This window comes from Manis javanica, chromosome 11 (assembly GCF_040802235.1).
Source record: "Manis javanica isolate MJ-LG chromosome 11, MJ_LKY, whole genome shotgun sequence".
Taxonomy (NCBI): Eukaryota; Metazoa; Chordata; class Mammalia; order Pholidota; family Manidae; genus Manis; species Manis javanica.
The window spans coordinates 29,726,136-29,739,805 of NC_133166.1; the positions used below are offsets into that span (position 1 = coordinate 29,726,136).

Sequence of the window (13,670 nt, forward strand, 5' to 3'; positions counted from 1 at the left end):
GACCTCAGCTGCAAACAGTAGGTCAGGGCCAGGTGAGATACTTGCATCTGCAAAGGAAGCTTAACTACTTCTGCCAGAAAAGAAGCTAGCAGAGGCTAAGAAAACTGGGCTCTCATCTGAATGGAAAGAGAAGGACAAGAGGGATTTCTGCGGCCTCCCCCTGAGTGCTGAGACAAGGCTTATACTTTGCTTATTACTGAGCCTGGCCGATGGAACCAGTCTTCCCCACTCAGCCTGATCCAGTCCTGAAAGTTCCCCCTAGCAGAGGCTATAATCTCTACGCCAGCCTGGCCCTGCTCTCTTCTTCCAGGGAGAACACAAGGGCTCCAGGCTCTCTCCACCAAAGCCCAGCAAGGCAAGCCTGACAGCCAGCTGGCTCCCCTGCCCACACAGTTCTGGGCTGCTGCCTCCCCTGCCTGATCTACTTTTCTGCCTCTCTCTGTCTATTCTGATACATTTAACCTTTAAGCATGAGGGCAACTCACTCTGGCTCACTGCCAGAAAGGCAGCCCCCTGCAAACCAGGCATGCCTCCCACTCGCTGTCTGGATCTCGCATTGCCTCTCATCACCTGCCAGCAAGTCCTCCTTCCTCCTGTCCCCCAGTTTCCTCTTGCCACCCAATCAGTCTAGCAATACAAACCAATGGAAGCCTGTTTGAACAGAGCACATTAGAAAGGTAAATCTTTTATAAAAATAATCACACCATTCTAAAGCCAGAGGCATTACTTTTTATATTCTCTAGCCAACGTTGTAACACATCTAGAAGACTCTTATTTGCATAGAGAATTAGAACTGCCTTGGTAGGTCTGAGAAAGCATCTCCACTCTCCTGCTCCCTGTCTACCTTGCGCAAGGCCAGAGTGAGGCAAAATCTACTGGCTTCCTTTGACTCTTCACCTTTCTTTTCTCATTCATTCTGCCTTCTATCAGTCCTTCTATTCCTTGGAGATTTGTTCTTATTCCTTCTAGCAGAAGTGGCTCCAGATCTCAGAGATACCAGTTCAGCTCTCCAAATCTGGTTCTTGGGCCTCTGCCTGGTCCCCAAATGCTAGCTCTGCCAGAGCTGCATAATACCGACACTCCAGCCAGGGCCCTGCCTCCCTGTGTCCCACAGAAGGGGAGGAGGACTAATGGTGAGACAGGAGACTACAGAGGCTCCTGCCTTAGTTTTGCAGCTCAGAGCTCGAGGAGTGAAGGGAAGAGGGTAGGACAGGATGTGCCTGAGATGTCTCGATTGTCCACAAGGATCATGACCCGGCAGAGGTCTGAGGGCAGAGCTCTTTCCTGAGGCCACCTCCTTTGCCAAGCACTGGTGAGGGACAAAGCCCGAGGGGAGGCTGGCCTAAGCCTTGATGGGACAGTGGCCCTCGTGCCAAACCTGCAGGCCCAAGTCGAGGCTGCCGTTACCTGAGAGGGTGGGCTGTTGTACTTCCTGTCCTGCGGACTCCACATCCTGTGCAAAGAGTCCAAGGAGTTCTCAGACAGTTGCTGGGATTTCCGTCCTGCTCTTCGGCTCTTTAATTCCACATCCTCATACGGATTCTCCTTGGGCAGCTCTCCTGTAGAGGAGGAAAAGTTAGAGGAGGAGGAGAAGGGAAGAAGGAAACACACACACCCACACGCACATACAGATAAACAAGCAGAATTCCTGTGAAGCAAAGAGAATGGCTTCTGCCTGGCCCTTCAGCTCATGAGTCATGCTGCCGCCCGTCTGCAGTGTGGAGGCTACAAACAGATCCCGGCTCCAAGACCAGAAGCTGAACCCCCCACCCTCAGTTCAGCTCAGCCTTGTCTGGCCTCTGCTTTTAAATTCAGGGATTGCACAAGACTGGCTCAGCCACCCCTGCCTGTGCCCGACAAGAGGACAAAGCCAACACTAGGCGTCTCTCTTTGGCTCTGGTCCCTCTGCTGTGAAAGCCCCAGAGATAGATGGTTCAAGGTAGGAAAACTTTCAGAGGTGACACAGCTATTCCTTTATCAACTGCTTCCTGAGACCCACTTTGGGGGGATGGGTGTGGAGGAACTCTACAGGCCCCTAGGGAGCAGCGCTCCACCAGGCCTCCCTCTCACCTATTACACTGCTCAACAGTTCCTTTAGGATGGCAGGTCTTTTGTCTGGCCCACTGATATAACACCAGAACAGTGATTAGCAAGTGATCATTGTTCAATGAGCCCTCTTAATACAGTGTCACTCTATCTCCTTTACCACTGATACAAGCAAAAAGGGAATGGTCATCACTCCCTTTTTGGAATAAACTCTCCTGCTATGACACAGGGCAGGTGGGAAAGGCTTGAAAGGAGTCTGGACCAAAAAAGCCTTGCTTGTCAGGACTAATTTCCAAAATCCCGGCACTAGACCCTGAATTGATACTACCAGACAATCACAGAGAGCCCAAAGCACAGTGTCTGCCCTTGAAAAGCAACCCCTTCCCACAAGCTATGCCCTCTTGCCTCTTTCCCTCCAACACATACCCGGACTTTTCTAATATACAATAATACCATGAGCCAGGCCAGTCCTGCTTCAATCCTGCAGAATCACAGTGATGAGTGAACAAAACCCTCGGGCTCCCTTTCCCTGGTCTTCCCATACCCCCCTCCACATTAACACTAGTATCTAGGGCCTGGGACCCAGGTACCAGAGTAAGGCTTTGCAGGTGGACCACACACAGCGAGAACAGGGTCCCCTCCAGCCTGTCTGTTCAGCAGCAAGACTGAGCTGGGTGACCACTGAGCCCCACGGGTGCCTGGATGTGCCTCACACCGCAGAGGAGTTCCGACACCACTTTTCAGGGAACAGGAAGAAGGCAAAGCTATGGGACTATACTGGGAGTGTAAGCTTTCCTAGGAGAGGAGCCAGGAGGAGCACCAATCCCTACATGCGTACAGATTTCTCAATGTCCAAAGCTCAGAACCTCCCAAATTGTGGTACCTACTTACTACTATTATGAAAAACCACAGTGAGTTTAGGAAATGCCTTTGCAGAGTGGTAGGGAGAGGGTGTGTGAGGAGTGTGAAGGAGCAATTTCAGTCACAGCTAATTAGACGGCCATGGAAGCAGTACAAATCTCTATAAACTAATGAGTCAAAGATGGGTCAAGAAAGAATTTGGGACTGGATTAAGTGATTCCCATCACCAAGCAAAGTCCCCAGCAACTGAGCAGACATATTCCTGTAACACAGTCATGCTATGAAAATGACTTGTCTCCATTCCAGAGTCCTGACTAAGCAGAACTGGCCCAGCAACCCTGCCTCAAGAAGCCAAGTATCAAACCTGGCATCTCCCCTGCATGTTTTCTCCAGCCTACCCAGCTGTGGGCACTTAGTCCCCAAGAAGCTAGGACAGACTCGGTTCTTCTTGGTCCTTCTCCCACATATCCTGCTGTGGTGAGGGGGGAGCAAGGACTGGAGAATGCCACGCAGGACACACAGTCTTCCTGATCCTGTGCAGTAGAATCAGAGCATCACAGTTCAGTTGGGGGCAGGCAAACATTTATTCCAAGCTCATCAAACCCAAACAGCCTTGGGCCAAATGACAAGACAGAGTCCTTACCATCATCCCCTAAAGGATAACCTTGTCTCAACTCTTTTAGATCAGAGTTTCTCCAAATGACTGACATTTTGGAGTCTACATTCCTGTGGTGGTGGGCTGTTCTGTGTATTTGCAGGATGTCTAGCAGCAGCCCTGGCTTCAGCTCACCCTGGCCCTAGATGAGTTGTATCCCCAGTTATAACAAATAAAAATGTCTCCAGACACTGTCAAATGTCCCCTGAGCAAATGGATGGATAAGCAATGGATGGATGGATGGACAGATGGATGGAAGAAAGGGAGGGAGGGAGGTAACAGGGTAGGTGGATGGGAAGAAAGGTGGACAGATGAAACTGCCCCCTGCCATTAAGAACCACTGCTTTAATTAAATGTTTCTACATTTCCTAATAGCTTCTGAGGGCCATGACATGAGTTCCAACATAAATCCCTTTTTCCTCCATCCTTCCCTCCTTCCTCTCTCCCTCCTTCCTTCTCTCTGCCTTTCTTTCCCAAGAATCAGAGCTTTGAACATCGATACAAAATCCAAAGCTCTAAAAAACAGATGTAAGAGACTGAGGCCCAAGGAAGGAATACATGCACAGTGTTGATGGGTATCAGTGACAACCTGGGGGAAAACTTGAGAAGGTCAGGTTTTGAAATCTAGTATTGCCTTTGGAAACTAAATTTCAGGAAATCCTCAAGTACCTGCTCCTCCTGCCTTCCCAGCCCCAATACCATCTCTTTTTCTCTCCAGCAATGTTGAGCACCCTGGCTGATACAACCAGGCCATCAGTCATGTCTCCAGGAAATAACTGCTGGCCCCGGCTCAAGCCCTGCCTCCCCAGCCTGCGCCTTCACAGCCCTAGGTCATCTGTAACTCAGCTTCCTACACTGTTCCTGAATATTCTTTTGGAGCTCTCTCGCAGGTATTTCCCATCATCTCTCCAGGTAGTAAGGGTGCCAAGGGGACAGGGATGTACAGAGACAAGCAGGCCGTGAGTCTGAGAGCCACTACACTGAACCTGCTGGGAATGAATTAATCCCAAAGCAATGGCTCAGACTTGGGAGAGGAGAGCTGAGAAACTGGGGTCAGAATGTCCTCTGGGGGAGCAGCAACACAGCAAGACTAGAGAAGCTAGAGCTGAGTAGAGAAGCGTGGTGAGGATGTGGCAGGGGCACGAGAGTGACAGGAAGCCTGGCAGACTACATGACTTTCACCTGCATTCCTGCCCACGGCTTCCCGGTGGGCCGTCCACACTGTCCTTGAAGAGGGAGAAGAGGTAGGCCCTCTTCCCCAGAGGCCTGGCCCTGAGCAGCCCCATCTCATCACACCCAGCTGGGGAAGCCAGAGGTCTTGACCCTTCCCAGCTTTGCTGATGAGATAAGCGACAAGGGCATCGCCAAGAATTTCTGCTTTGCACTATTTTAAAGGGGCTCGATCAGAGCCCAGACTTACCATACTGGTCCTCCCGAAGGAGGAAACCAGCCCACTGGGCCCTGCTCCCAACTCCTGTGGTTATTAACCACATGTAGCGAGCCCCTGTTCCTATCCCCCCAACACGCACACACACCAACTGGAAGAACCAGTCAGGGAGGGGGTGGGCATGTGAGTGTGTGCAGGAGGCATGTGCACAGGCACTGAGAACTTCCCCAAAGAGAATCCTAAATTTCCTGGACCACACCCATGGCTAGGGCCCCGGGTCTGTAGCTTCCCTCCCAAACCTCTCTGGGGTCCAACCAGCTGTTTCTTCTGGTTCTCAGCCTCTTCACCTCCCACACAGTGGGGAGAAGGCCAAGGTAAGGGATTAGCTCCCCACAAAGCACAGCACATCAGATGCAGGACTCTTAAGGGGCTAGTTGTTACCCACTCTCCAACCGTGGTCACCATCTCGCAATTGCCTGGGCGCTGTGCCTGGGCTGCAGCCTCTACACTGTTAGGTGGCCTCTATTCCTTATGATTTCCTAGCCTAGGGACAAATGAGAGAAAGCAGAGAGCAGAGGCTCAAAAAGCTTTGCAGTGAGGCTGACTGGCTCTGTCCCCAGCTTCCAACCCGCAAGTTCCTGGAAACTCTCCCTCAGCCCTAGCTAGCTGATGGGAGTGGGAATCTCAGCAGGAATGCAGCCCAGGCTCCTTGGTCAGGCGCCGAGGCCATTCACATAACTCCCTAACAAGCTGTTTCCTTGGGTGCATTTTTAAGTGTCAGGCTCAGAATGCAAACGATTATAAGGCTTTGTAGAAGAGCAGCATCTTCCAGGGGCAGATGTCAAGTTGAACAGGCAAGAATTAACAGTCTCGGGAAGCAGCAAGGCAGTAGCTTTATTTTTGAACCCCCTTATTACAAATAAGCAGGATAAACCTCAGCCTATTTTGAAGTACCCTACCCCAGCTCCCCAAGAGTCATGCCTGGTGTGGGTGGGAGGCCAGCAAACTTCCCAAGGCCCCTTGTTCAAGTTCATTGCTCACAGAGAAGATATGTTAGTCTCTGGGCCAACTGGCCCTCAGTCTCTAAGAGACTAGGAACTCCAGTTCAGTCCACTGGTTTCTCAGTTGGAGATTTAGCATGGGTCCTCTTTTCCCCTGCTGGAGCTCCATTACACACCCAAAACGAAGCTCCACCTGTCCCTATGGAAGTGGGGCAGCACAAGAGCTAGAAAATCCAACAGAACTAGAAACTACCTTAACACAGAGCACAGTCGGGCCAAGAACAGAGGGAAGGCTCCTGGTAAGTCCAAGCCACTGGTCAATAGGAGGCAAAAGTGAAACTGACGGAATATAGTGAGGGGCGCAGAGCTGGCAGTGCCTGGGACACTGCAGTGGGGGGAGTTCAGCAACAAGGGTCCCCCTAAAGTTTCTGGAGGGTGGGGGCTCCAAATTCTTGGGCCTGTCTCCAGGGAAGGAGAAAGGGGGAAATCAACTAGAGCTTAAGAGAAAGAGATATTCTCCCTTGTACTTCCCTCTAGCCTCCCTGGTCAGGTCTAGAAATTCAGATGGGGCTACTGTGCAGGATACACAGAGGATCAACCACCAAGCCCAGATGCTGAAACCCACCCCCACCCAACAACGCCAAAGCCAAGCCCAGGAGTCTGGGTCCCTCCCCTGCCCTCCCTCCTCCCTCCTTCCCCCACTCCCCATCCCCTGCTCCAAAGACCCAGAAGCTAGCAGAGCAGCTACAGAACATGCCCCAACTCCACCCTCACGCCGTGCTAGCCCTTACCCTTAGCTCTAGCTCATCCACACAGGACATATCCAAGATGCTGCTCTATTTTCTTGCCTCCTCATGCAACATCCCAATGTGGCAGAAAGTCCCCTCTACCAGGCGAGGAGGCTGAGGCCCAGGCACACTTACCTCCCTCTTCTTCTTCTCTGTAACCTGACCTAAGAAGGCCCAGAGAATAGACCTGTTGCCTGTGACTCCAAATTTTGCCTCCAAAATTCTCAACCCCCACCACCAGACATTGCCCCCAAACAGTTTTGGAATCATGCAACTCTAGATAGGGTGAAATGGTTGAGGCATCCTTTTCTCTTATTTCAGGTCAGTAGGTGCAAGAATATTCCCCCACCTGAAATACCCCAGCAGCAAGGAAAGGCTGCTGAAAGCTTCTCAGGGAAAAAAGAATATATTGAGGGCTGCGGAGCTGGCAGTGCCTGGGACACTGCGGTGGGGGGAGTGCAAAATGACAGCCTCCACTGTCGGCTGCAGCAGCCACACTGGGTGCTCCCCAGGGCTCTGCACAGCAATGACACATTACAATTTCTTTCAAACTAGAGGAAATGAGAATGTACTCTGCAAGAGGGAGGAGAAGGAGATGGGGTTGGGCCTCTGATCCCCACAACTCTTGACCTCAATTCTGGGTGACCTGTGTATATAAAGCTTTTTCCCACTCGTAAGGGAAAAGGCCTCCCTCCCCAAACCCTTTCACTGTTCTAGGGATCTCACTCCCCCAATCTTCCTGTTATGAACTCATTTTGGATGGCTGCATACTATATACTCCCTTTCTGGGAAAGCAGTATCAATGTGAATCCAAGCAGTGTGGCTGTCTCCCCAGAAATGCTGGCCCCCAAGTGTACAGAGGAAACTATGAAACTGATGACTCAGATCAAGTGAGGAAAGAAACGACCCTCTCTTCCTCAGCTTCCACAGTGTTATGAGAATCTGGAAGGTTCTCCACTAGGGCCACTTCTCTCTCTCAACTGTTAACCAAGACTATGTTCTCTAGCCTCCAGGCCTAAGACAGAGGTAAGACAGGGAGGGACGAGAGAGGGAGAGGTCAGGTACACAAGCACATTGCTTCTCTTCAGTGGCCTACATGGGATACATGCTGAGCACAGCTGAAGCCCCCACCAGAGAAAATGAAGCCAGACTTAGATGAAAGGCAAAAATTAACCCAACCTTCCCTAGACTACTGGTTTTTCTTTGACCCTGGAACACAAATTTGCCTACACCACATCCTCCCAGTTGTCAGAGGGCATTTCTCTATGGTTTCTTAAATTTCTGATCTGAGCAAGAGGAATTAACCATTCCAGACCATCTTCTCAAAGATGATTATGTAGTAAACAGCCTTGGAAGATGGAGATAGTGTTTCCCTTCAGCACAGAGGCAGATTGTTTCCTACCAGAATAATAAGGATAATTAAACGTCTCCTTTGGGGCAAAGTTGGCCAGGTTTACTTGAAAAGACTGGGGCTTCCCACTGTAGCTGAGCATCTACCTGGACCTCCTCCCCACTGCCTCATGGGACTCGGGAGCAAGGATAGACTGTATGAATGTAAAGCTCACGTTGCCTGCTGCACCATGAGTAATAAATGCCTTTTCCTGTGAGCCAAGGGTCTTGTGTCTTCTGCCAGCACCTGTGAAACCGAGGCAGGCTAAACCTGTAAAATCTCAGTTCTTTCACCAGTTCTTGATACCACTTACTTAAAGGGAAGTGAAGGAGAGATATATATTAAGGACCAGGCACTGTACCAGGTACTCTGATACATGTTTTATCTCAATCCTATGAAGGGGTATTACTATCATTATTGTTGTTGTTAACATCATAGCATCATCATTGTCATTTTAAAAGAGAAACAGAGGCCTCAGAAAAGTTAGATTTGCCTGAGGACACATAGCTGAGCAATGGCACCTGCTGAATGAACCCCAAGGCTTCCGAAAATAAAAGAAAGGGAATACTGTGGGCTTATTTTGTTATCCCAGAAGCCCTTTGGGTTTCAGTCCATTCAAGACCAGGCTTTAATCTCCTGGCTGCTCAATCTGTGCTAAACTGTTTCCTCAGATGCCCAACTCCTTGAGAAGTTCCAGAAGCTGGGCCCTGTCTGCTCACAGTGAATGAGGTAGCGCCTGGGAGCGTCCCTCCTGTTCGTGCTCTCCTGCAGCCCCCAGAGAGGACCCAGCCCGCAGCCTCTGCTGCTCCTTACCCACAACATCTTCATAGGCATTCTCTTCTAAAGTGCTTTTGGATCCCAACTTGGGTTGGCTCTCAGTACCATTTTCAGTGGGAGAAGAGGGGTACAGGGACTGGAGACTGGATGCATCTTCAAACTCAAAGGATTTTCTGTGGACAAGAGAGCACAAGTCATTCCAGCTGAACTAGATTCCTGCTGCCTTGCTGGGGAGTGTCCTTGTTGGGCCATGAACAGCAAAGACCAGATACAAAGCATCAAGACAGATACAAATTTACCATCCAAATGAAGAGAGAGATGGTCTGAAAGGCCCCAGCCTGTGTGCCTACAAATAATACCAACAGTGATTCCCACAACTGCAAAGGGTGCTCCATGTCAGATACTCTGCCAAATGCTTCACGTTTTCTTATTAATATCCAAAATGCTGCTACTAGGAATTGTGCCATTTTATGAAGAAGATGGAGGCTCAGGGAAGTGAAATGATGGAGCAGGAGGATACAAAAGGTCCTACTCCAGGGTCTGAGCTTTTGATTGAGCTTCCAAGCCCTGGAGAGTATCTTCCTAGATAAGTACCTGTTGCTACCACAGAAACTGAGTGCCTGATCTGGCTCCAGGGTCTCTCATCGTGCTGAATTCTAGCAAGGGCTCCTGCACTAAGCAGGCAGTAACACTGGACACAGGGGGTGCCCAGGGCCATTTGGGGGGCAGGAAGGTGGGTGTTTTGTTAAAACAGGAAAAGGCTAAGCCCTCAAAACAAATCACACCACTTCTGAGGTAGAACCAGGAGGGCAATTTGTACTCAGAAGCTACTTCCAAGACCAGCTTTCCCTCAGCTAGTCACCTGTTCCTTTCCATCCCCCAAATAACCTTCCTTTCCACTGCAGAATAGCAAAACCACAGCTTGTCAGTGCATCAGAGCTCACAGCTGTCTCTACTCTCCTTCATCAGGGAGATACTGCCCTCCTTTAAGACTTGGCCTGCTGCATCCTCTCCTTCTCCATGGCAGGTCTCAGCAGTGGGAAGGATGAGGAGAGGCCCGACTGAGTCCTTCCTGTCAGCCACTACCACCTCCCTTCCAGCCAATGAAGACCTTTCTCTCTTATTTAATGAACAGACCCTCCTGAGAGTCCCGGGGAGCAGCAGATCAAGGACTAGCCGTGTCCTGAAGGCCACATCTGGTTCTCCATGTGCCTGGCCTCTCTACAGCACTTGACATGCCTGAACACTCCACTCAGCACCCCCGCCTCATCTCTGTAGCACATTTAACTGCTTCTCTGGCAATTAATTGTCAGGCTTTTAGGAGGGATTCCTCTTTTCCACTTGCCTTTTAAATGCCAGGGTCTCTCAGAGTTCTATCTTTGTTACTTTCTTTCCTGTGCTATACTTTCTGGGGGCAAAATACTGATGGCCATCACCCTCTCTACCATTTCTACCATGACAGCTCCCAAATCCATCTCTGGCCCAGATTTCTAAACCAACTATATCTAATGCCTGAGCACAGTGATTCCTGAATGTTCGGGCCCACTGACCACAGATGGTCAGTGAAACCAAGCTTTCACTGACATACATAGTGGGGTCAACATCTTAAGCAGGTATTCTGAAGTCAGCAAATAAGACACAAACTATGTTCTGTCAAATTATCCTGGAAAATCCCTTGAGGACCAACACGCTGTCTTTATTAAGACTGTTACAGTCAGTTTCTCCCCCAGATTTTTAAACAGCCTTTTCTTTGGTTGAATACCAGAAGAAATATTTGCCTTGTATTTTTTAAAAATTAAAATGTACATTAAATATAAGAATCACACCTGGCACAACAGATACAAACTTACCATCTCACGCTCCTCAGGGAACTATGCTTTATGGAGAGGCAAATAAAACAGCCTGTAGGTTTTGAACTGTTTTTTTTTTTTTTAACAAGAGCACAGGTTTAAATTTGATAAATTAATTCTTACATGAAGTGACTCCACCTTACATGGTATATGTATGTATACAGATTATATTAAATGTAATGTGTTTGGGAGTATGTGTAAAACCTTCAGGCCAATGTCCTCACCACCTTTTTGACCTAGCCAACTGCTTTTTGCTCTTCTAAATTTAGCTCAGCAACTCCCTCTACAAGGAGGCTTCCCTCACTCCCCAGTCTAACTTGTATGCCTCTTCCTCTTGGTCTCTGCAGTGCTCTACACTGACATGGATCATGGCACATAGCACAACATCTATGATTTACATGTGCATTTCTCTCTTGCACCTTATCACAAACTCCTTGAAGAAGAACCATATGTTATTTGCCCCTATGTACCCTTGACCAACACAAAGCTTGGTGCACAGCAGGCTCTAGGTGGGTGTTTATGGAAATGGATGGATAAAAGACAAGGCAAACACTCTTGGCAGGCTGCTGAAGACTTAGGAGCCAGTGAGCAAGTTGGCGTGGGCCAAAACATGGGACTGCCCTTTGCCTAGGACTCTTCTTGTTCATGGGTCTGAACCTTTATGATGTCTTCCTCTCTGCACATGGCAGGAAAGTTTCTATATGAGATGGAATATGCTGGATGAAGCCTGGAGTCTGGGGTCAGATCAAAGGATCCCCAGAAGTGAAACAAATGTGAATGTACATCTGACTTCGAGTTAGAAGAGAAAGGCAATGAGGAGTAAAGAGACAGGCCTTCCAAAGGAAGCTAGCTCTCAGCCTACCCCAATTCAGAGAACAAGAGGCCTGTCAACTTTCACCAACTCCAGCAGCTGCAGGTCCCCAGTCACTATAACTGTGAAGATGGCCCAGGTAGTCCACGGTCAGGAATACTGAGCTGACCAGGAAACCAATATGAGTTTCAGGACAGGCCATCCCTGGACATGGCCAAGAAGTAGGTGAAATGTTCTTTCACTCCTTTTTCCATCAGTCTCCATTTTCAGGATCTAAGGATTTCCCCTTCATAAAGGCCCAAGGTTCCTATGTGGCCAGGCAGCCCTCAGAAAAGAGGAAACCATGTTAAATGTATCAGTTCTACTGTGGTAATGATAACTTGCAGTATTCAGATTATGTTTCACTCAAAGAAATTAATTTCTAATGCTGGCATCTCAGGTAGTCATGAGGCTAAGATCCTACTGGTCCTTCAGGACTGCCTATTCCATCTAAAAGTAAGGTGGCCCCACCCTTCCCACAGAGGACTGAGGAAGTTCCCACAGGACGTGGAACACAGCCCAGCTCTACTCCAAAGATCAAACACAGCCAACATCTTCAGTATACAGCATTTGGAAGAAGCACTTTCACCCTCTGACCCATGTTATTAAATGTCCTTACCTGGCAAGAGCAGAACAATCTCTTTTCCACCTAACTCCTGTTACCACCTAACAATTATTCAGTGCTTTAGAACTTAGGAAGCACTACTGACCATGACCCACAACTACAATCTGCTTTTGCATCCTCCACTGGAAAGAAAGCCATTGTGTCCAGCTGTGAGACACTGCAGGGGCAATGATTACCTGCTCTGGGACTTGCGGTGACCACGCGTATCCTTCTTGGGTCTCCGCGTGACAGGTGGGGCTGGGGTGGAGGGCAGGGGGGGTGGAGCAGCAGGTATGGGTGAAGGAGGTAGACCATTGCTTGGCTTACTCTTGGGGTTCTTGTCAGCCTCATATTCAAAGGTGCGCTTGGGTTTGGGGACAGGGTTCACAGCGGGATCAGGGGAGCTCTTCGATGGCAGCAGGTGAGAGCTCGGGCTATTTCCAGGGATCCCTGGCTTAGCAGAGCCACTGCCTTCCTTCTCTGGGGGTGGGCCTGCCTCCCCGCCAACTCTGGCCACGCCTCCCACCCAGCTGCCAGCGGTCACACTCGTGCCCCCTGTCAGTTCCTCCAAGGTGCCCAAGGTCCCAGGCTTTCTTCTCCCTCGGTCTATACTGTAGCAGCTGCTGGGGAGCTGGGGGAGTCCCCGGCCTGGCTGCTCCTTCAGGGCCTGTTCAATTTTCTGGATCCGACTCAGCACTGCTGAGCTCTCCTTCCTGCTGCCAAGCCCCTTGAGGAAGGCACTGGGCTCACTCCGGCCTGGCCGTCTCTCTAGCCGGTAGAAAGAGTCCCGGACAGGGAGTGCCTCTCCCTCCTCCTCGGTCTCAGGGTAGGAACACTCAGAGAAGGTCCTGCTCATCCTCCGGAGGCCCTTGAAATCGAAGGTCTTTTCTGAGCTGCAGGGGGATGGCACCACACTGGGACAGCCCACACTGGGGCAGCCCTCACTGACCACCCACTCGCCCCCAGAGCCTTCCCGTTTCTCTCCACATATGCTCATCCTTGGTGAAGCATCTCGGCGACCCTCCCATGCTGAAATCTTCTCCCGGATGCCCAGGCTGTGGGCACGGGTGCCAGTGCGGTTCAGAAAGACACTCCGTGGACCAGCTGCAGGTCCCAGGGACGGAGTGCTCTGGGCAAGGGGGAGGCAAGCAGCTACTGCCTCTCCATCCTGGGCTGCCCCATGGACATTCTCCTGGTCTTCTCTCTTGCACACTGAAGGGCTTTCATCCAAATAACCAAAGCTGGTGGCCTTGAGGGGACAGATGGCTGGTGAAGTGTCTGAGGAGGGAGTTTGAGGCTTTGGGGGTGAGGGGTCACGGGGGTGCCAGTCTTTGAGGAGCAGCCGGGAGCTGGAGCGGCTTGGGTACCTGCAGGCTGATGTTTCACTGTCACTGAGTGGGTAGATGGGACTCCTCGGTGGGGAGAGAACTGGAGGTGGAGAGACTGACTGAGACCTAGGAG

General features: G+C 50.3%; 1 protein-coding gene across 14 annotated transcripts in view; it reads right to left on the reverse strand.

The window, feature by feature from the left end:
• DENND2B (DENN domain containing 2B) overlaps nt 1-13,670 on the reverse strand; it is a 162,749-nt gene that overhangs the window by 24,904 nt on the left and 124,175 nt on the right. For all 14 annotated transcript variants that reach the window (XM_073216147.1, XM_073216139.1, XM_073216140.1 and 11 more), the window contains 3 exons: nt 12,407-13,663; nt 8,942-9,078; nt 1,408-1,559 (listed from right to left, as the gene is read on the reverse strand). In XM_073216147.1, coding sequence (XP_073072248.1) covers nt 1,408-1,559; nt 8,942-9,078; nt 12,407-13,663 — 1,546 coding nt within the window. The remainder of the gene's footprint in view (nt 1-1,407; nt 1,560-8,941; nt 9,079-12,406; nt 13,664-13,670) is intronic.